Consider the following 21,934-nt stretch of genomic DNA (forward strand, 5'->3'; position numbering starts at 1 on the left):
TGAAATCTGGAGCAGTATAGAGCCTGACATAGAATATGCGACTCGTGCTAATTCATAAGTTACGTATTCGCAGACCTAAAGATAAAAAGTAAATAACCCTTCATCAAAGTGTTTAAGCATATCCCTACAATTTTCGATCGTTGCATGAAAGTAGGTGTTTCCCCGACCGCCATTTACTGCATCGACTAGCTAGGAGCTGGCATCACATTCAAACAGACACTTTCTACTCCTCCATTCTTTCGTCCAAGTTAAAGCTTTTGAGGCTCATAACTTCTGCTTCTCTCGGCTGAAATCACGCTCGCACGACAATACTTTTGGCTAAAAGAAAGTTACCTTCTTCATCCCTAATATTACATCCAACTCATACCTGGTCTGTCCCCTGCACAAAAGCTGCATCTACGTTTATTTTAACCCAGACTTCAGGTGGTTTACAGCACGTTCGAAATCGAACCACAATGTGCTGTTGTGTGTTATATACAGAGTTATCTTTCCTTGCTCGCTGCCATTCCGTAAACATACAGCACGCTCGTCAACGCAATCCATAAGGTGATTTAGAAAATTTATACTCTGATCAAATTATTTTTACTTACAATTCACTTATAAAAATTTAAAATAAAATACCAAATATAACCCTTTAATAAAATTTAGATGAGAATTTTATGGATCCTAGATCATATTTTACGACCTTCGTATGAAGTATTTAGCTAAGTAATTAAAATACAAGATATGTAATTTATGTTTTTTGTAATTTTTTTGGGTGATGTGTTATTTTATTTTGTAAGTACTGATTTAATATATATATATATATATATATATATATATATATATATATATATGAAAACTATATTCTATGTAAGGTACAAGTTTTACTCAACAAAAATTTCCAACACTAATAGAGGAAAAACAGGAGATAGTAAGTGGGTGTTTGGCAACACTTATTATTTTAAGTCTTTTCGGGCTTTTTTTAGCGCTTTAAGCTGCTTCTATTGTTTAGGTAGCGTTGGCAAAAGAAGTTAAGTGCTTTTTTAGGGGGTTTTAAGCCAAAAGGTAGAAGTGAGATATGCTAACTTTTTTTGGCCTTTTTTGATGATTTGCATTTTATTATGAAGTTTTTAATTTTTTAATATGTAATAAACTTTATTTAGTAATAAAGTTATTTTATTTTAATAATTTGAAATTTTTTAATTTTTAAATTAAATTACCAAATTTTCAATTGACTTATAGGTAAAAGTTAATTTACATCATAATAATTGTCTTTGCAGTTTTCTTAATCACAAAAGTTTCAAAAGTGAATACAATAATATAATAAGAGTTGCAAGGATCATTTTATTGCATCGCATCTGATTTTTGTATTGTTAAACTTATTTTTGTTGCAAGAAAATTATTTAGACTAAATTATACAATCAAATATACGTATAATTTGTAGTGTGATGTGATATTAATTTCCATTCATGTTAATCACATCTGACAAAATATTAAATAAATTAAATAAATTAACTTGTCCAACTCGTCAAATTCACTCATTGAACACGGTTTAATTGTGATAATTTGTCTCGGCCTAGCTCGGCTCGTTTCGCCAACCTGAAATATCTACTTATGAGATGAGGTCAGAAGTTAGAACATCATGTCCAGCAAAATTCTAACGTGTTGTGACTTGTGAGTGTGCTGTGATCTTACACAGTGTAACAGGGAGATGAGGGAGTTGCAGTTACAAATTAAATAAAACAGGCCAAGCAGAGGATAATTAGGCAACTAATTTACATACCAGATTAAAATTTGTAGTTTTTCAGATGAAGCCTAACATGTAACCACACAATTAAACATATTAATAGAGATGCAAGCATCAAATTGTTCCTAGGCATTTCTGTGAACTTACCAGACCAGGTGTCCTAACTGTTAGTTAGATTTGTTAATTTTGTTCTAGTGCTTCTCCGACTTGCCTATAAATGCGTCTCCCTGCATAATCTGTTTCTGCACAATTTGTCTACATAGCACATTCCAAGAAGTCTACAGATACCTGAGAAAATAATGGCGAAGATTGTGTACTTGACGATGGTTTTTGCCACATTTTTGGCGGCTTTTCTGATGGTGGAGCAAGGGGAGGCTTTTACCTGCGGAACAACATTACAAGAACGTACAAAGCAACTTTGTGATCCATTTCACAGGGGCGAACAGCAGGATCCATCTGCTGAGTGTTGCAACTCTTTAAAAGCATTCCGTGATACGGCCAAGACTAGAGAAGAGAGGATTGAGTTGTGTCGTTGCGTGCAGGATCGTTCTAATAGAAACAGAGCTGGTGTTCCTGCTCCAGATGCTCGTATTCCTAAAATAGACGCTCTTCCTGCAAAATGCGGACTTCCATTTATATACTCTGCAGATCGTAAATTCGACTGTAACACGTAAGTTTATTTCACGGATTGTTGATAATTTTTTTGATTAGTTCATTAGTACACATGACTGACTAATATATTTTTCTATGCAGCGTAAACTAAGCTTACCTCCGGTGCATGAAGAAGTAGTTGGAGGAAAAATCGATATATATAATAACACTGAGGCCATATATGTGCCTTAAGAAATAAATTTATGAGCAAATGTATCTCATATGTTTTGTAATTTTTCAGTTCAACAAGAAATGCAACTCCTGTTTTGCATCCACCGTAACTCATTGAGTTCTGTAATGTATTTCTGGCGTGCTATATTATAAACGTTTGACGTTTCTTATTAATTCTAACGTAACTGTTAATGCCAAAAGATAAAAGAACGTCGTCTACTGATCAATGACTGTCACTTAGTACTACAAGTCTGGAACTGTCACAAATCACAGGGAAAGGCCTCTGTTTATGACAGTTTAGTATTGTTGTATATACCGAAAGCAGCATTCCCAGCGGCAGATATGCATACTTCTTGTAAGCTAATAGAAATACATTTAAACAGCAATGGAAACACGACGACTCCAGTCATAAGCTATACTCAAGACATCAGGTAACAAGATCTCGGTTTTTCTCTGATCAACCGGCATCCCAGTCCCTATTTCTGGATATGAGTGTCATAAGGGCAACCACGACTGACCTCATGCTTGGCCTTAGTACATGATTTCCGGAGATCTGTGCTGGGGTCGGGCTGATTCATTACCTCTTTAAACTGTAAAAAATATACAGATAAATATATACTTATAATTACAATGTGCTCATTATGGCTGAGTGTTGCTGGGTTCCACTGAAGCTTAAGAGTTTGCAAATGACATGGAGAAACACAGAGTAGAGCCTGATTTAGGTACTTATAAAATTTTAGTCAAAGTCTTACGACATCTCGGCATGATGAGTGGTGCAGGGGAGATAGAGAAAAGAACTATAGAGCGAGGTTCAGCATTGCATACAACATTCTGATATGTGGGCTTTTCTAGGTAGACGGTGCTGATAAAGGTCTAAACACACGTAAAGGTCTAAAGAATTGATAAAGAAATTACAACATCTGTAATCCAAGAGTTCTTTATATGCTATGAAGTGCGAGTTATACAAAAAACAAATAGAACGGATCAAGAAATTTAAAGCAACATTAGCAAGTTAAGCTGCCAAAGGATTACGAGGATGATTCTGTTATACTACAAGCTAATATTAATATGAAGTCTATTAGAAAATATTGAATTAGACGTTCAACACTATTGACAGATTTCCAGAATATAATCAGTCAAACAAATAGACAACTCTCTCTTGTTTTTCACAAACAACTCCATAACCACAATTCAATACAGTGATTTGAATTCAAAGGTCAAACAGAAAAAGAGTGAGTGAGAAATTATAAACGATAAGATAACTTGGAAAAAACGATAGCAAAGAATGTTGAACATGATACAAAAATATGGACTTCTCACAGATTTATTGTAATATTTCTTTTATATTGCCATTATCAACCACGCCATATGCAAAATAGTAAATATAATCGTTATGGACTGAAGAATATAATCATTAATTAGTAGATGTAGATTTGTATCACTTACCAGCAGTAGACTGACAATTCCTCACTTTGCATATTTCAACAGTGATTTGCCTCCCTCGTATCAAAATCATGACATTATCTTCAACTCATTCCCCTTCAAACTATTAAACTCCTCAGTTCCAGGTTGTTTCATCTCTACCCAGTAGTACCTACCATCAACATAAGCCCCCATTTCATTAACAAGCCTCGGAACCCGAGAATTCCCCATCTTCTTCCACGTGTTCTTCCTCAAACTATAAATCTCAACCTTCGGAGCCACCTGTCCAAACTGCTTCCCCTTTCCATCCTGGACATAAACAATCCTAATAACCTTATAATCATCCGTACCCTTGTCATACCCCATCCCGACCACATAATAACTCTTATCCCTATCATCCAAAAGCCTCTTAAAACAACTCGAAACAAGAACCCTGTGTCTCCTAACAAAAGAGTTCCACAAATACAACTCCCTAGAAGCATAATCAATATGCAAATCAGTTAACAAAAGCATCCCATCTACTTGCGCAATCAGCTTCAAACTGCCACTCTTGGTAACAAAGGGAATGTCGAATTTTTCGATAACTCGAGAAGTATCAGCAGAGATTAAAGAGCAGTAATTTTGGTGAGAGATAAAAGGGGGGATTATAAGCACAGCATTATCATCACAAAAGTTAACGAATTTGAGAGGAAATAAAAGATGGGTTGTTGATAAGAGAGTACCATGCTTTGTTCACTGAGCTTGATTTGATTAGGTCTTTTACAGAGAGTCTTGAGAAGATTTCAGCGGTGGTTTCTTCAGGGAGATCATGAAACGTCGTCGTTGAGACTCCATTGTTGCTTACTGGGGCTACTGCAGCAATTGACATTTTGATTGCAAGGAGAAATTGTGTAGGGTTTTAGAAACAATGAAAGTGGATTATTGTGAAGAGCTTTTTGTAGTGACTTTAAAATCAACGTAAAGAAAAGCCTGCAAACACATGGAAAGTGTACGTAAAAGTGAAGAGCTTTTTGCAGTAAAGAAAAAAGTAACTACCACAAAAATGTCAAGCCGTAAAACGGATAATTTTGATATTAATTTGTATGTACGTTGATTCGGATCTGAAAATTCATATCTGTATCCAGATACAAATACTATCCGGATCTGAATCTGATTTTAAATAGATTTTTATTTTTATATTAAAAAATTTTGAAAATTATAAAAAATAGCAAAGATCAAAAAATGATGTTAAAAATTAAAGTTAATAAAGATGATTTATATCTATTCAAAAATTAATTTTTACTTATATTTCGATATAAATTTGTTATCTTTAAAATATTTAACTCAAAAAATATTTTGATATATGTCTATAATATCTTACAATTATATAAAATTTATATAAATATATTATTTTATGAATTTATATATAAATACACACATTATAATAAACACACTATAAAGTTATAGAATATTAAAATAGAGTTAAATATCATATACTCCCTCCGTTTCAATTTACACGTCCATCTTGGAAAAAAAAATTTGTTTCAAATTATTTGTCCACTTCAACTTTCAATGCAAAATCATATTTCCAAAGGATTGCTTCAGCGGGAAACTTGTATCCTCTTGGTCACAGTTTCGACTTCCGATGGGAGCAGAATTTTTGATTATGCCTCCTGGACCAGAGCAAGTCGCTAAAGTGGTTCACGTAGTTTGCAGGCTATTACGTGAGCTCGTGGGTTTACCCGTGCATACCCGAAGGGTAGCGGCCACGGGTTCCTACGTAAAAAAAAAACTGATTGTTTGGTGTGTACAATGGATTATGTAAATATTTAAAATAAAATTATAAAAGAATGATATTTTAGTAATGTTGCGTAGGACATCCATTTAACCATGGTTAGAAATATTTTTAAACTGGGTTCTCTCAAATACGTTTTCTATTAGTTAGTTGCATTTTTCTGCAACAAAATTAGATTTTTGGTTATAATGAAAAAATCACAATAGTTTAATAATTTTTTCGGTAATTAAATCTATGAGTTAGGCTCTATGGAGACCAATAATTTTGGAGTACTTGGAGACCTTATCCAACACCCTTAGATTAAAATACTAGTGAACGGTAGATACGCTGGACAAGTGGATATAATATTTAATTTAAAGATAAACAGTATTGATAAAGAATCACAATCCCTTATTATACTGCATTAATTTGACATTTACAAGTCAAAGGTTTCCTAAAATATCTCCCCTAAATAAAAAAAGATCTCTGAAGATGAACAACAGTGAGCAGCGGTGAGGAACAATTATGAGGAACAATTATTAATGGTGAAGAACAATTGCAAGACTTATAGACCACGGGTGCAGAACAATTTACGGTTTGGCTGATAAACAACGATGATCGATGTTCACGTGGGTATACCAATTGTAGATGTAAGAACAGGATAAAAAGAATACATATTAAACCATATCAAGTTGAAGACATTTTAAATTACTAAATATAATCACAATGCACAAGACAATATTGATCCAAGTTGAATCTAGTCGATTGCAAGATGTTATGGATAATATTAGTGCAGAGAACAAAGGATATTTGATTGGGCTGAACATTGGCGAAGAAATAATGCAAGGAATAATTAAGTTTTAATTATAAAATTGAAAAATTTCAGCCATCAAATTATAATATATTGGAGGGTCAAGATTTAGGACTCCAATACTCCAACAAAATATGGTCTCCACAGAACTTTAGCCTCTTTATCAATACTGTTTATCTTTAAATTAAATATTATATCCACTTGTCCAGCGTATCTACCGTTCACTAGTATTTTAATCTAAGGGTGTTGGATAAGGTCTCCAAGTACTCCAAAATTATTGGTCTCCATAATTTAAAAAGTTCGGACAATAAAACTTTGTGTCGTGTTCCATTAAATGTAAAGAAGAGGCCATGTTTTTATATTTTTATCCGACCACGTTGTATATGCAAGGAAGTTTATATAACATATTAATAGCTTTATTAATATAATAATATTTAGTTATTATTGAACATAGGAGGTTCATTTTCCACTACCATTCGCCCGCCACTTAGGAAGAAAATGATCCTTTCCTTCTCCAGGTCGTTTACATCGGTGACGGACTCGATACCTATTTTAAGATTTTTATAAAATATATTTTAATAAATTATTTTAATTTTTTATAAGTAAAGAGATGAGAGTACTGAATCCTCCCCGTTTAACAAATTAGTACTCTCTTCCTTTCCTTGATAAACACATTTCCAACTTCTCAATCAAAACTCAAAAGCTTCCATCCCATCTTGCATGCAAAATGGTGAAACTCAGGTCACCTTCCTGTTCTTTTCTGATCATGGTCACCTTGTTTTACACCATCGAAGTTGATTCCAAGAAGTGCCATGGTGAATGCACTGCTTTAGCTTCATACTACTTATGGGGTGGAGCAAATCTAACACTACTCACCGAGGCCTTCAACACAAACTATAGTAACATCATGGGTTATAATCCACAGATATATAATTTTGACAAGATTTACAAAGGCCAGAGAGTGAATGTTCCATTTCAATGTGGGTGTTTAAGGGGTTCAGATTCTGAGTTTCTTGGTCATCGCTTTAGTTTCAAAAGTAAAACTGGGAATACTTATAAGACGATTGCTGATATTGTGTATTCTAGGCTTACTAGAGTGGAATGGTTAGTTGAGTTCAATGATTTTCATGCTAATCAGCGGATTGAAAAGAATCAAAGTTTAGATGTTCCGGTGCTATGCTCTTGTGGTAATAAGAAGGTTTCCAAGGATTATGGGTTGTTTATTACGTATCCGTTGAGGCCTGGTGAGAATTTGTCTTTGGTGGCTAAAAGGGTTGAACTTTCGGAGAAGTTGTTGATGGATTATAATCCTGGTGTGGATTTTAGTAGCGGAAGTGGCATGGTTTTCATTCCCGGCAAAGGTGAATCTTTTTTGTATTAATAGTGTTTATTTTAGCATAAGATCCTGTTGAGACCTCTCTCTAACATGTTAGTATGTTACATAACATGGTATCAGAGCTCGGTTTAGGCCCGAGTCCCTCCAACCCCATTAATTACATTTAAAATAGTTGTTGATATTGGTCTTGTATATGTGGTTGTTGCAATCGTTTCTCTTTAGATGATCTGGTTACTTGACAAATATCTTCCAGAAAAAACTGTGAATTAGTGTAAGTTCGTGTTCTAAATTTGGTGATAAATTTCTGTGTTCTGAATGCAGATCAAACTGGGAGTTACCCACAATTAAAATTAAGGTAATTAGGCCCCTGTTATTTTTCAAGATTTGAAACTTAGTAATTATTTTTTTATATAATAGTTTTCCTAATCTTCTTTTCTGATTTTGCAGCTCGAGTAGGTGGTTCTTTACCTTCTGCTGTATGAACTATGATATATAAAATCTTTTGAGGGCAAATTCTGGAATCCACCAGTTTTTCGTGTCTGTCTTGATCTTACAGTCTCCTGAAAATTTTGGCAGGAAAACATGTTGAAGCCATTGCAAGCCTATGCATTGCAGGTGTTACCGGGACTCTTGCATTGGCTGCTTTTTTCTACTATTGTGTCTACAAGCGCAGAATCTTTGTTAAAAGATCATTCATTCACCCCGTAGAGACTAAGATCGGTAATTCTAAACTTTGATAATTACAAGTGTCAAGTATATAAACTCCTCTATATTGTATATTACTATTTTCTTAGTTTTTGATAGACAAATGTGATTACCATGTATATGGTTTAATGTTGATACCCAAAGCTTACTATGAGAAGACTGCAGGATCTAGTGCTTTCAGTGGCATCTGTTCCTTAAGGCATATGAGTATCATAACTGACAAATCATTGGAATTCCCATATTCTGAACTTGCTGAAGCCACTAGAAACTTCAGCCTAGCTAACAAGATTGGTGAAGGAGAGTCTGGTTCTGTTTACTATGCAGAGCTAAGAGGAGAGGTTAGTGCTGCATTTCAGTTTTATAATATTGTGTCTGGAACTGGGAAAAAGAATGTATACTTAACCACAAAACAGAACTAATATATAGCATGACCCGTGAGGACTGGCTACTGAAGTTAAAAAGGTCTTCTTTGTAGGAAAACATATTTCACCTTACAATATTAAACTTTCATATGATAAGCTAAACTAAAATATGCTAACTAAAGTACCAGGTCGGACTCTTGGATCATTTATCTGATGTTTAACCCAATTTCTGCACATTATCTAGTAAAGTTTATATGTGTAATATGGTATGCAGAAAGTTGCAATCAAGAAAATGGATATGCAAGCTTCGAAAGTATTTGTGGCTGAACTGAAGGTTTTGACAAATATTCATCACTTGAACTTGGTACTATTCACCAACTTCCTAATTCTAGATATATTTAAAGTGAACTGATTTTTTATTATAATCAAATCTACTATTATGCTGTGTAAGTTCTAGATTGGATCAGTATATTTCTAAGACTAACTGGCTTTGTCCTTTTACTATAATGCAGGTGCGCTTAATTGGATATGCTGTTGAGGGTTCCTTGTTTATAGTATATGAATTCATGGCGAATGGCAACTTACGCCAGCATCTACGTGGTTTTCCAGGTTCAAATAACGTTCACTTAATTAGTCATATTGCTCTTTACACAGCTAATATTCCTGTTTTTTCAGGGAAGGCACCATTATCATGGTCTAGCAGGGTGCAAATTGCACTCGATGCAGCGAGAGGACTAGAATATCTCCATGAGCACACTAATCCAGCCTACGTTCATCATGACATCAAGTCCTCTAACATTTTGCTAGACATAAATTTACGTGCCAAGGTTAAAGTTATTAGAGTGATAGATAAGCAAAGTACAATGTTCCATTGTAAGCCAAATTGAACAATATAGTCTAATTTGCAGGTTGCCAAATTTGGGTTGGCAAAACTTGAAGAAGTTGGGGCTGGTTCCTTTCTAACTCAATTTTTGGGTACTTTTGGGTACATGCCTCCCGAGTATGATACTCTTTCACTTTTTGTACCATTTATCTGTTATTTCTTAAGACTTCCCCCTTCACGCATAAACATTAAGAATTTGTGCAGATATTATTGTGGAGTAACCTCCACCAAGAAAGATGTATATGCTTTTGGAGTTGTTCTTTATGAACTAATTTCCGCTAGAGCAGCCATTGTCAAGTATGGCGAAGATTCTGTGATAGCATTGGGACTTGATGACGGTGAAGATTCTATGAGAGAGGTGGAACTTGTTGCTATGGTAATTTGTTGTTTCATCCATTTTCGGAATTACAAACATTGATTTATGTTTCAACCATTAAAATATGCTCTTCAACTGGCTGGCTGGCTAAATTAGTTGGCTTTATTGGTAAAAATATATGATCAGCTAAAATTCGTTTGTACGATAATGGAATTTAACATATTTCAAAAATAGGAAATTAGTATCATCTTAAATTATTATAAATATGATATATTATTTTAATATGATAATGGATGATATGGTATATATAATAGGAATTTATCATTATTGCGAATTGTTATTATTATTATAAATATAGTATATTAATTTAATATAGTAGTAGATGATATAGAATTTCTCTTGAGGTCTCTGCACATATAATCAATATTATCAGGTTGATTAAATTTACAGACAAGAGTTTCTATCATAGAAGTAATGAATATTCTGAAATTTTAATGTTTTTTATATTTAGTATCCCATCTAGCTAAAGGCTTTTCAGCCTTGTAGATGCTCTTATACCGAGGTTATATCTTTATTAGTATACTTTATACAGTTTGAAGAGGTAATGAATCAGCCCGACCCCAGCACAGATCTCCTCCGAGGCTTGGTGATGACTATCCAATCTACTCGGTTTGTAAGGTAAAATATGATCTTTATAGCTGATACAATATTATGGGATCATGTGATCTTGATGATTGTTGTTCTGCCTCTTGTTTTCTAGGTAGCCCAGCTTGCTAAAGATTGTACACTACGAAATCATGTACTAAGGCTAAGCATGAGGTCAGTTGTGGTTGCCCTCATGACACTTGTATCCGGAAGTAAGGACTTGGAAGCCAGTTCATCAGAGAAAAACCGAGATCTTGTTACCTGATGTCTTGAGTATAGCTTATGACTGGAGTCGTCGTGTTTCCATTGCTGTTTAAATGTATTTATATTAGCTTATAAGAAGTATGCATATCTCGGGCTGGGGATGCTGCTTTCGGTATATACAACAATACTAAACTGTCATAAACAGAGGCCTTTCTCTGTATTTTGTGACAGTTTCAACTTGAAGTACTAAGTGACAGTCATTGATCAGTTGGATGACCCAATTGCAAGTTTCCGGTCAGTTGAGTGATCAAAACGCCATTTAACCCACGCATTTATAGGCATGCTGGAGAAGCACTAGAACAAAATTAGCGAATTTAACTAACAGTTAGGACACCTCGTCTGCCTAGGAACAATTTGATGCATGCATCTCTATTAACATGTCTAATTGTGTGGTTACATGTTAGGCTTCATCTGGAAAACTACAAATTTTAATCTGGTATGTAAATTAGTTGCCTAATTATCCTCTGCTTTGCCTGTCTTATTTAATTTGTAATTGCGACTCCCTCATCTCCCTGTTACACAATGTAAGATCACAGCACTCACAACACGTTAGAATTTTGCAGGACATGATGTTCTAACCTCCGAAAAAAGCACTTATACTTCTTTTGCCAAACACTACCTAAACAATAGAAACAGTTTAAAGCGCTAAAAGGAGCCTGAAAGGACTTAAAGTAATAAGTGTTTCCAAACACCCACTTACTATCTCCTATTTTTCCTATATTAGTGTTAGAAAATTTTTGTTGAGTATAACTTGTACCTTCCATAGAAAATAGTTTTAATATATATATATATATATATATATATATTAAATTAGTACTTACAAAATAAAATAACACATCACCAAAAAAATTACAAAAAAACATAAATTACATATCTTGTATTTCAATTACTTAGCTAAATACTTCATATGAAGGTTGTAAAATATTTGATCTAGGATCCATAAAATTCTCATCTAAATTTTATTGAAGGGTTATATTTCGTATTTTATTTTAAATTTTTTTAAGTGAAATGGAAGTGAAAATAATTTGATCAGAGTATAAATTATTCTAAATCAGACCTTCAGGGGCTTAGAAAGATCATGCTTTAAAAAAAAGGTTAAGGATTCCAATTATATCTACACATGTATGGAGTGATTATTAACAAATGGTTTTGACAGTGTTGAAGTGTGTGTCCCAAACAGCCAGCAGGGATCAGATTTTGTTGATTTATGTGCTTTGTCGGAGTATTTGGAAGAGACGGAATGATTGGGTATGGAACCATGTCGCTACTTCACCTTTTGGAGTGCATTCACGTGCATGCTGTATGTTTACTGAATGGCAGCGAGCAAGGGAAGATAACTCTGTACATAACACACAACAACACACTATGGTTCGATTTTGAACGTGGTGTAAGCCACTTGAAGGCTGGGTTAAAATAAACGTAGATGCAGCTTTTGTGCAGGGGACAGACCAGGTATGAGTTGGATGTGTTATTAGGGATAAAGAAGGTAACTTTCTTTTAGCCAGAAGTACTGTAGTGCGAGCGAGATTTCAGCCGAGAGAAGCAGAAGTTATGAGCCTCAAGGAAGCTTTAACTTGGACGAAATAATGGAGGAGTAGAAAGTGTCTGTTTGAATGTGATGCCAAGCTCCTAGCTAGTTGATGCAGTGAATGGCCGTCGGGGAAACACCTACTTTCATGCAAATGGTCGAAAATTGTAGGGATATTCTTAAACACTGTGATGAAGTGTTAGTTACTTTTATCTTTAGGTTTGCGAATACGTAGCTCATGAATTAGCACGAGTTGCATATTCTATGTCAGGCTCTATACTGCTCTAGATTTCATCATTTTTTACGATTGATTTTGAGAAGTATTAATGCAAGTGCGTTTATAAAAAAAAAAAAAAAAACCTTCTCCAAAACAATATTTCACAAATCTATATGGTATTTGTCTATGGCCAATATATATATATGTAACCATACCCACCAAACCCCAACCTAATTTGGTACGTAAAAGCAATGTGAGATTGGGTGATATTTGAATTTAATTTTCAAACATGCATTTAATCAAGTAACTATATTTGCCAAAATCCAAACCATATACATGTAAAACAAATTATAAATAATTAAAATAATATGATTGCTAGGTGAAAAATTATAAAATTTAAATTTTAAAATAATAGAAGAAACCTATTATGTCACAATAAAGAAAAGGGGTGGAACAACAAACCAACAATTCTCCACAAGACAAACTAAAATTTGAAATACTCCTTAATCTATAACTATTTAAAGGCCTTCTCCTTTTTAATATCTTTGTGCATCCTCGGGAACTTGAGATACCTTTCAAAGCGCTTGTCCGCAGCTTGCTCCTAAGTATTATAAAATATCAAAAATTGAGTTTATTATATGTATTGTAAATAAACATAACAAAAAAGAGTGGGAAATATCAAATAAAAAAGATAGAACAAGATGTATAAAAGCGCTAAGTCCAACAAGTCTAACCTGGCTAGGAGAGTTCTTGCAGTTATCACAAAAAATAATGCATGAACTCTTTGCATCAGTGTTGGTACAAGATGGATGGAACCTACAAGGAACATTAAAAGCACAATCAACGCAACACGAAAACTTCTATGAAAATTGAAATCACAAGGCGCGCATGCACGTTTAAGGAGATAATAGTTCTTAGTGAGGAAATCAGCTTATAGTATAAAAATGCCTTACCACACTTCTTATGAAAATATAGAATCTATTCAACATTCAACATCAGTAAATAAAAGAGTTGCATGTATGCACCTCAAGATTTCTTTTTCTGAAATACTGGAAATGAAAATAAAGCACATCATTGATACATAAAAGAGCAATTTAATGGATACCATACCTTGATTCGCATATGTGACAATGGACATACAGATCCGGATTGTAAGGATTCCCGCAAATGCACAGCCTGCAATTAAGATTTAAGAATATGCAAATTAGACACTTTGAAAGGAGTAATTTTGTAACTAAACACAAATAACAAGTAACTATAGGAGTCGCATATCGCTTACCAATCAGCATCTTTGACATCAATCAATTTTTCCTTATAAATATCATACTCAAATCGAGTGTAGTAGTCAGAATCAGAACGCCGACCTTCAAGCTCCATATATTCTTGGAAAGTGTGCACGGTACACTTTCCTAGGATACAATCTAGACTTTGAGAATCAAAGTGGTTAGATAGAAACAATTCTTTTTTCCCGTGACAGTCTTTCTTCCACATGTCAGTGTCATAGTCTTTCTTCCACAGTTCAGTGTCTTGGGGTCTGTAGTACCATCTTATTTTCACTTTTTTAGCCTTAGATTCTACAATCTGAGCAACATATGGTGGATCATCCGGATTAGGGGCCTTCATAAGCACACAATCTCCATCTACAGAACATCAAAAGTATAGACAACACCATATTCAACAACTCATACAAAAAAGAAAGTGTGATTGTCATCTCCTAAACATCTATGTGTGGTAACTCACTAAGGGGTCATGTGTTTTTTTTGTAATGCTTTTTGATGAACTTATATTAATGTAGTCCATTAAGATTGTTTTAAAAGAAATCTAAAGTTTAAAAAGTGTATAGTTCATATCATGTTTAATCAAAATATTGTAAATTGTAATGATTTATTCATGTACCATACGGTGAGACGAGGAAGGTGGAAAGAACAAAGATGAAATAGAAGAACATATCTGTCTAAATAGCAAAGAGATATGTTGAGAAGAAAATTTGTAAATGGACATCCGCTGACAGACAAGCATACAAGTGAGCATCAAGGGTTGAGCCTCAAAATCAATCTCCTTGAGGGAACACTTCATAAGAAATAATGACCTTGAGAATGAGTGTGGAAGGATGGTGGGCGTTATATAGAGTTTTATTCTATTTTAGTTCTCTTTACTACCTCCTATCCTAATGACTTTATATAAAAAGCTCATAATAATATATAACACAATTATTAAGTTTTTTAAAAGATATAACATATTTATTAGGCTTTATAGAGAGATATTGTGTATTTTTTATGGAGAAATGTAGATAGCTTCTAGTAAGAGATTGAGCAGGGATTCAAAGGATTTCTAAACTCTAAGTTGTAGAGATATTTATTATTTGTGTGATTTCATTGTTTTAGAGATGGGATGATGATAATCCAATATTTATATAGGTAAGACCATATTTGGTGACTAGTACTAGAACAGACACAATATAAAAGCTAGTAAACTTACATTAGACAAAGTTAACGAAAAATTGAGTTTAACCACAATCAATCCCTCAAATGACCATCAATTAGATGACTGTTATATGGTAGAACTTATGAAATAAATAGATGATAATACCAATGAGGGAGAAACGAAATTGATGGAAAATAAACAATGAACTACATCCATTAAGTAAATGTTACTCCCTCTGTCACATTCAATTCTATAAATACTTTAGTACTCGTGTAAAGTATATTTTTTATAATTTCTTTTTAAGATTTACTTCTTCCGGATAAAAATTAAATATTAAATTTTTATTCAAAATTTTAAAAATAAGTTATAGAGCTATAAGTTATAGTCTTATAGAAGCATTAAAGTACGTGCCGCGTCCACCAATGTATACAACTGAGAGGGACGGTGAGAGTATTAAACAAATGATGCCTCCCAGGCATCGTTTATTTAATACTCCCTCCGCCTCCTGAGTTTTATACATTTATTATATCATAACATGAGCAACACAAATAATAACATCATAATTAAAACTACATAAATACATAGAGTTATTACCATTATAATGAGGACTATTATGTTTGCGTAGCTTCGATGGTGCAAGGGAGTTGATGGAGTCATGTGACGAGATTCTTTTCTTACCCTTGGGATCCCTCACACCTTGTACATCTTTTCTTGTGCTGCTCATAACTGTGAAATATCAAAAGTAAAGTTTAGCCAGATCTGTTGCAATTAGAAATCAAAAACGAAAACTCTGTATAAATTCGAAAACTAAAATTGGAATCAATTGCAGGAAACATACGAGTACTTACTAATTATTAGTTCAAACTAATTACCCGATTATACATGGACACACACCACTTTACCTTTAGATATCTACAACGGAGAAAACAGAATCTTGGGAGAAAGAGGATATAATTGGGGGGTGGGGGGTGTTATGATACCAGTGTATATGCATATTATTAGTTCAATCTAATTACTCGATTATACATGGACACGCACCACTTTACCTTAAATACACCGGAGTGAGACTACTGGATCGTGAGAGAAAGAGGAAATATTAGGGCCGTAACACTGTATGCAAGCTTATCCTCATTCTAAGACTGTATCATTGATAGTCACAAGTGCTAAACAATGATTATAATTAGTTCCCCCCACCAACAAGTTTATCCAAAGGTCATGACAAGCAAAAGAATCAAACATTTCTAATGCTAATTGTTGAAGAGACTAAAATTATATAGTCTTGTACTCATGAGGCGATAATATCTATGGGGCGATAAGATCTATGAGGCGACAATATCTATGAGGCGATAAGATCTAGGAATATTTGTCGGTGTGCATCTACAGGAGATAAAGGTTCCCAATGGCTATGGAAATGTCTGTGTGCGTCTACACGAGATGCAGATGCATCTGTGTTTGTGGGAGCAATATGAAGTGTCCAAGAATCTGTAAAAGAAAATTTTATTCATCTTTTCATTCACTTTTAACTCATGTGGTTAGTTTGAATTGACAAAAGTACACAAATTGAGCAAAATTTATTTTTTATCAAAAATGTTTCATAATGAACATATTCTTTATTGTATTTAATTTTTAGCAAAAATGTTTCATAATTTACATACTTATACCTCTTTTGGACATTTAAAATTTGGATTCTCGTTTAATGTCTCTAGCACGTTCTTTTCGCATTGCTCTTTCATTTCCTTATAAAAAAAATTGCATTTTGCTAGAGGTTTTAGTCCTTACCTATGTGATATTGTTATGTGTGTGCATCATTGTTTTTATATGCAAAACTGGAGATTTCTAGACACTTCTTTAGGGACCGATTCACTCAACTCTCTTCTTATGTGACATCATTTTGTGTATGTATTTATATCGAAAATCTCAAGAGCTCCAGAAGCTTCTTTCTCCATAAAATTCTAGATACTTTTATGAGGCCGATTCACTCAACTCCTCTCATGTGATGACATCATTTTTTATATGTGCTAGTACTGTATTTAATATTTATATCAAAAATCTCAAAAGCTCTAGACACTTCCTTTTCCCCAGAATTCTAGACACTTCTTTAGCGACCGATTCACTCGACTCTTCTTATATGACATCATTTTGAGTATGTGCTAGTACTATATATATCAAAAATCACATGAGCTCTAGACAACCCCAAACACTTCCTCCCAATTCACTAGATTCTTTATATGCCCTTGTATATAATCATATGTATGCGTGTTATGGACTTATGGTGCTCTTTACCATACAATTTCTCCGGAGCGGATTATATCTTACAAAATCCAAAGAAGATGGACAGGATAGGTAGATTTCATGCATGGGTAAATATCATTGTATATCATCCTTTGTTCCAGATCAAGAGCCCAATAACACTATTGTAAGTACCGTAACCAATCTTCAAAGAGAAATGAAGAGGTTCAGACAAGAAAGCACATTACATCAGTTACTTGAGAAATTTCAGATGGAATATCCTGATATTCCCGAGTAACTAATTTGATGTGTCGTATTGGATTTAACCTCTTGATTATTCTTTTTTTATTGGCAAAAGTACTTCATAGTAATGTTTATCGGGTCTTGATATGGAACAAGGGGTGATACAATGACTTGCATATGGCACTGAGGGTGATATATAGTAATATCACCTACAAATCACTGGTCAGTGTGTCCTCAATTATGTCCGAAAAGAGATGTCCAGACGGACACTAATCACACTGCTGCAGTCAGTTCTTATAATGATTTTCTTCTAATCTTTGTAAAATATATGACTATGGACATGTATTTGCATGTTAGTATATTGATAATATTGTGGTAGTTTTGTTTCTTTTGATGTGTATCCACTACACATATTCTTTGATTACAGTATTAATGGTTATAGAAATAACTTTTTTGAATAGTTTGGACATGGATGAATGACAAAAAAAAAACGATCTAATCGCTACATATAAGGTTTGGCGACTGTTTTACATAAACATTAATAATTTTGTAAGGAAGACATGTTGCACCGCAAATGTTTATATGAATTTTTATAGGGTTAAATATCAACTATGTGACAAACTGTGTCCAAAAAACTGAAGCAGATCACTCATTGCAAATTTAACGGACTACGTCCAAAAAACTCAAATAGATCACCTTAATTTAAGCATTCTGTTCAATTCGAAAGCCGTTGATGATTAGTTTGAGTTGAGTGATCTATTTGAATTTTTTGGACTTATTCAGCCACCTACCAGATATTAACCACATCCGAATCTGACATGCATATTAATTAATTAATATTACTCGATTGATTAAGATTCTGGATACGGATATAGGCATATTCCCGTATTCGATAATATTCGAATCCGAAATGAAATATATATGATATTTAAATAATATATGTGTTTATTATAGTGTGTTTATTATAATGTGTGTATTTATATATAAATTCATAAAATAAAATATTTATATAAATTTTATATAATTGTAAGATATTATAGACATATATCAAAATATTTTTTGAGTTAAATATTATAAAGATAACAAATTTATATCGAAATATAAGTAAAAATTAATTTTTGAATAGATATAAATCATCTTTATTAACTTTAATTTTTAAAATCATTTTTTGATCTTTGCTATTTTTTTAATTTTCAAAATATTTTAATATAAAAATAAAAATCTATTTAAAATCAGATTCAGATCCGGATAGTATTCGTATCTAGATACTATATCCGGATACGGATATGAATTTTCGGATCCGAATCAACATACATACATATTAATATCAAGACTTAATTACTAAAAAAACTATACAAGTATCATGTTTTTTTTCAATTTAACCATAATAGTATATTTATTGCCGGATAATGCAAGTAACTTCAAAAAATTATATTTAAAAAACCCAATCTCACTAATCCATAACCATAGTTAATTTAAAATTGAGATGTATTGTCGAGTTATAAATTAATTAGTATATAAATTTTATTAATTTTTTACTATCGAATTAAAATGTCAAAATCCTAATTCATATTTTACACAAATATAGAGCGAATCATAATTTATGTTTGAAGGACAATGTTAGCATGATTTTTATGAAACACCTATAACCTATTGGCTACATGTGTATGATTGTATCGATAATTTTTCAAGTGATTTATGATATTTGTATCGAATTTATAAATTTATTCGAACTCTTGATCGCTCTTTTGATCATTGTTACTAATTTTGTCGATATATCACTGCAACATGGATATAATAATTGTGTTTTGTTCGGATACAACCTACACAAGCATATATAATATATATTGGTATTTTGAGATTTCTGAGTGGTTTTTAGATGATTTTTATAAATATTATAATTATTCTTTATGCATTTTGTTAGTAATTTGTTTGGACAATAAAACTTTATTGAACTAATATTCATCTAAAAAAACAAACAATTTATATGCAATAATTTTCGATAATAAATATAACTCTTCAACAATATTAATATATATATATATATATATGTAATTTTTAAAATAAGATTAAATTCTTACTAATCAAAATAAAATGTAAACTAAATTAAATTAATTATTTATCCTATAATAATTTAAATTTATATTATGACGAATCCTGATAATTCAAATAAAAACTGCCCGCAAGGATTGCTTCAGCGGGAAACTTGTATCTTCTTGGTCACAGTTTCGACTTCCGATGGGAGCACAATTTTTGATTATGCCTCCTGGACCAGAGCATGTCGCTAAAGTGGTTCACGTAGTTTGCAGGCTATTACGTGAGCTCGTGGGTTTACCCGTGCATACCCGAAGGGTAGCGGCCACGGGTTCCTACGTAAAAAAAAAACTGATTGTTTGGTGTGTACAATGGATTATGTAAATATTTACAATAAAATTATAAAAGAATGATATTTTAGTAATGTTGCGTAGGACATCCATTTAACCATGGTTAGAAATATTTTTAAACTGGGTTCTCTCAAATACGTTTTCTATTAGTTAGTTGCATTTTTCTGCAACAAAATTAGATTTTTGGTTATAATGAAAAAATCACAATAGTTTAATAATTTTTTCGGTAATTAAATCTATGAGTTAGGCTCTATGGAGACCAATAATTTTGGAGTACTTGGAGACCTTATCCAACACCCTTAGATTAAAATACTAGTGAACGGTAGATACGCTGGACAAGTGGATATAATATTTAATTTAAAGATAAACAGTATTGATAAAGAATCACAATCCCTTATTATACTGCATTAATTTGACATTTACAAGTCAAAGGTTTCCTAAAATATCTCCCCTAAATCAAAAAAAGGATCTCTGAAGATGAACAACAGTGAGCAGCGGTGAGGAACAATTATGAGGAACAATTATTAGTGGTGAAGAACAATTGCAAGACTTATAGACCACGGGTGCAGAACAATTTACGGTTTGGCTGATAAACAACGATGATCGATGTTCACGTGGGTATACCAATTGTAGATGTAAGAACAGGATAAAAAGAATACATATTAAACCATATCAAGTTGAAGACATTTTAAATTACTAAATATAATCACAATGCACAGGACAATATTGATCCAAGTTGAATCTAGTCGATTGCAAGATGTTATGGATAATATTAGTGCAGAGAACAAAGGATATTTGATTGGGCTGAACATTGGCGAAGAAATAATGCAAGGAATAATTAAGTTTTAATTATAAAATTGAAAAATTTCAGCCATCAAATTATAATATATTGGAGGGTCAAGATTTAGGACTCCAATACTCCAACAAAATATGGTCTCCACAGAATTTTAGCCTAATTATACTTTAATAAAAGTTTAACTATATATTTTATACACAAGTGGTTGGGTAAGGGACCAAAACAACTACTTTATTCTTCTTCATTTCATTGCCATCGCTCAGTTCGAACTTCGAATTATTCTAGTTTACTATCATAAATCCCTCTTTATCCTTTTATTATCATCATAAAATGCAATTGAGTACCGTCTAAAATTACAGAATAATCCCAACTTATTTGACAGGGTTTTCAACATGAAAAGATTCTTCGTTAAAATAAAATATAACATGAAACATGAATTATACGAATTTGTTAAGAACTTTCTCTTCAGCTAAGTGCTCGTTTGGTTGAAGATGAAAAATTCTTTCCATTAATATAATTTCAGTTTAGTATAAAAATTATAATAAACAGGAAGTTGATATTTGTATTTGGTTGGTATATAGTTTTTTAAATTCTTATGGGAAGTAACCAAGAGGGAGGTGAGTACGTAACTTATCATGTTTAGTGGGTATTGATCACCCTCGTGAAAGTTGAACTTCCTTTTTTTTTGAGTAAATTTCAGGGGTGTGGCTACATTTTACACCGATTCACGAATATGTGGCTGAATTTTAAAATTCGCAAAAATGTGGCTGAAGTTCAACTCCGCCTTTCAAAATCTTGGCTGCCGTTAAGTCCGTTAGATTTCTGCCGTTAACTCATTTAAAAAACAAAAATTGAAATGGGTAGTTACGTAAAAACACAAAATAAGCCAAATTAGGAATTCTCTTCCCTTTCCCAGCCTACTTCTCTCTTTCTCGCTGTCGGCTGCCGGAATGGAACTCGCTGCCGGAATGGAACTCTCTGCCCAGATATGTACACACGAGATCTCCCCCAGTCTTCCCCCAACTTGCTACCCCTTCCTACTCCCTCATCTTTCTTGTCTCATCA

The 21,934-nt window shown here is 33.0% G+C and overlaps 3 protein-coding genes and 1 long non-coding RNA gene across 4 annotated transcripts; 2 read left to right on the forward strand and 2 right to left on the reverse strand.

Moving 5' to 3' along the window:
* Positions 1–1,744: 1,744 nt before the first annotated feature.
* LOC135149145 (uncharacterized) lies at positions 1,745–4,688 on the reverse strand. Its single transcript, XR_010287286.1, has 2 exons — positions 3,998–4,688; positions 1,745–2,341 (listed from the first exon to the last, which is right to left on the reverse strand). It is a non-coding gene; the product is annotated as an uncharacterized LOC135149145 (long non-coding RNA).
* LOC108200387 (non-specific lipid-transfer protein Cw18) lies at positions 2,029–2,725 on the forward strand. Its single transcript, XM_017368512.2, has 2 exons — positions 2,029–2,399; positions 2,483–2,725. The coding sequence occupies exons 1-2, from the start codon at positions 2,029–2,031 to the stop codon at positions 2,490–2,492; spliced, it is 381 nt and encodes a 126-aa protein (XP_017224001.1). The 3' UTR covers positions 2,493–2,725.
* Positions 4,689–7,143: 2,455 nt separating the features above from the next.
* LOC108202059 (chitin elicitor receptor kinase 1-like) lies at positions 7,144–11,286 on the forward strand. Its single transcript, XM_064085502.1, has 12 exons — positions 7,144–7,898; positions 8,195–8,228; positions 8,321–8,342; positions 8,422–8,593; positions 8,744–8,916; positions 9,215–9,304; positions 9,453–9,549; positions 9,616–9,767; positions 9,849–9,940; positions 10,028–10,199; positions 10,732–10,817; positions 10,900–11,286. Exons 1-12 carry the CDS (start codon positions 7,265–7,267, stop codon positions 10,901–10,903), a joined length of 1,728 nt encoding a protein of 575 aa, XP_063941572.1. The 5' UTR covers positions 7,144–7,264; the 3' UTR covers positions 10,904–11,286.
* Positions 11,287–13,307: 2,021 nt separating this feature from the next.
* LOC135149705 (chromatin remodeling protein SHL-like) lies at positions 13,308–15,941 on the reverse strand. The gene is made up of 5 exons (XM_064085503.1): positions 15,812–15,941; positions 14,073–14,433; positions 13,904–13,969; positions 13,528–13,609; positions 13,308–13,394 (listed from the first exon to the last, which is right to left on the reverse strand). The coding sequence occupies exons 1-5, from the start codon at positions 15,939–15,941 to the stop codon at positions 13,308–13,310; spliced, it is 726 nt and encodes a 241-aa protein (XP_063941573.1).
* Between the last annotated feature and the right edge of the window lie 5,993 nt (positions 15,942–21,934).

This window comes from Daucus carota, chromosome 9, assembly GCF_001625215.2.
Source record: "Daucus carota subsp. sativus chromosome 9, DH1 v3.0, whole genome shotgun sequence".
NCBI classification, from domain to species: Eukaryota; Viridiplantae; Streptophyta; class Magnoliopsida; order Apiales; family Apiaceae; genus Daucus; species Daucus carota.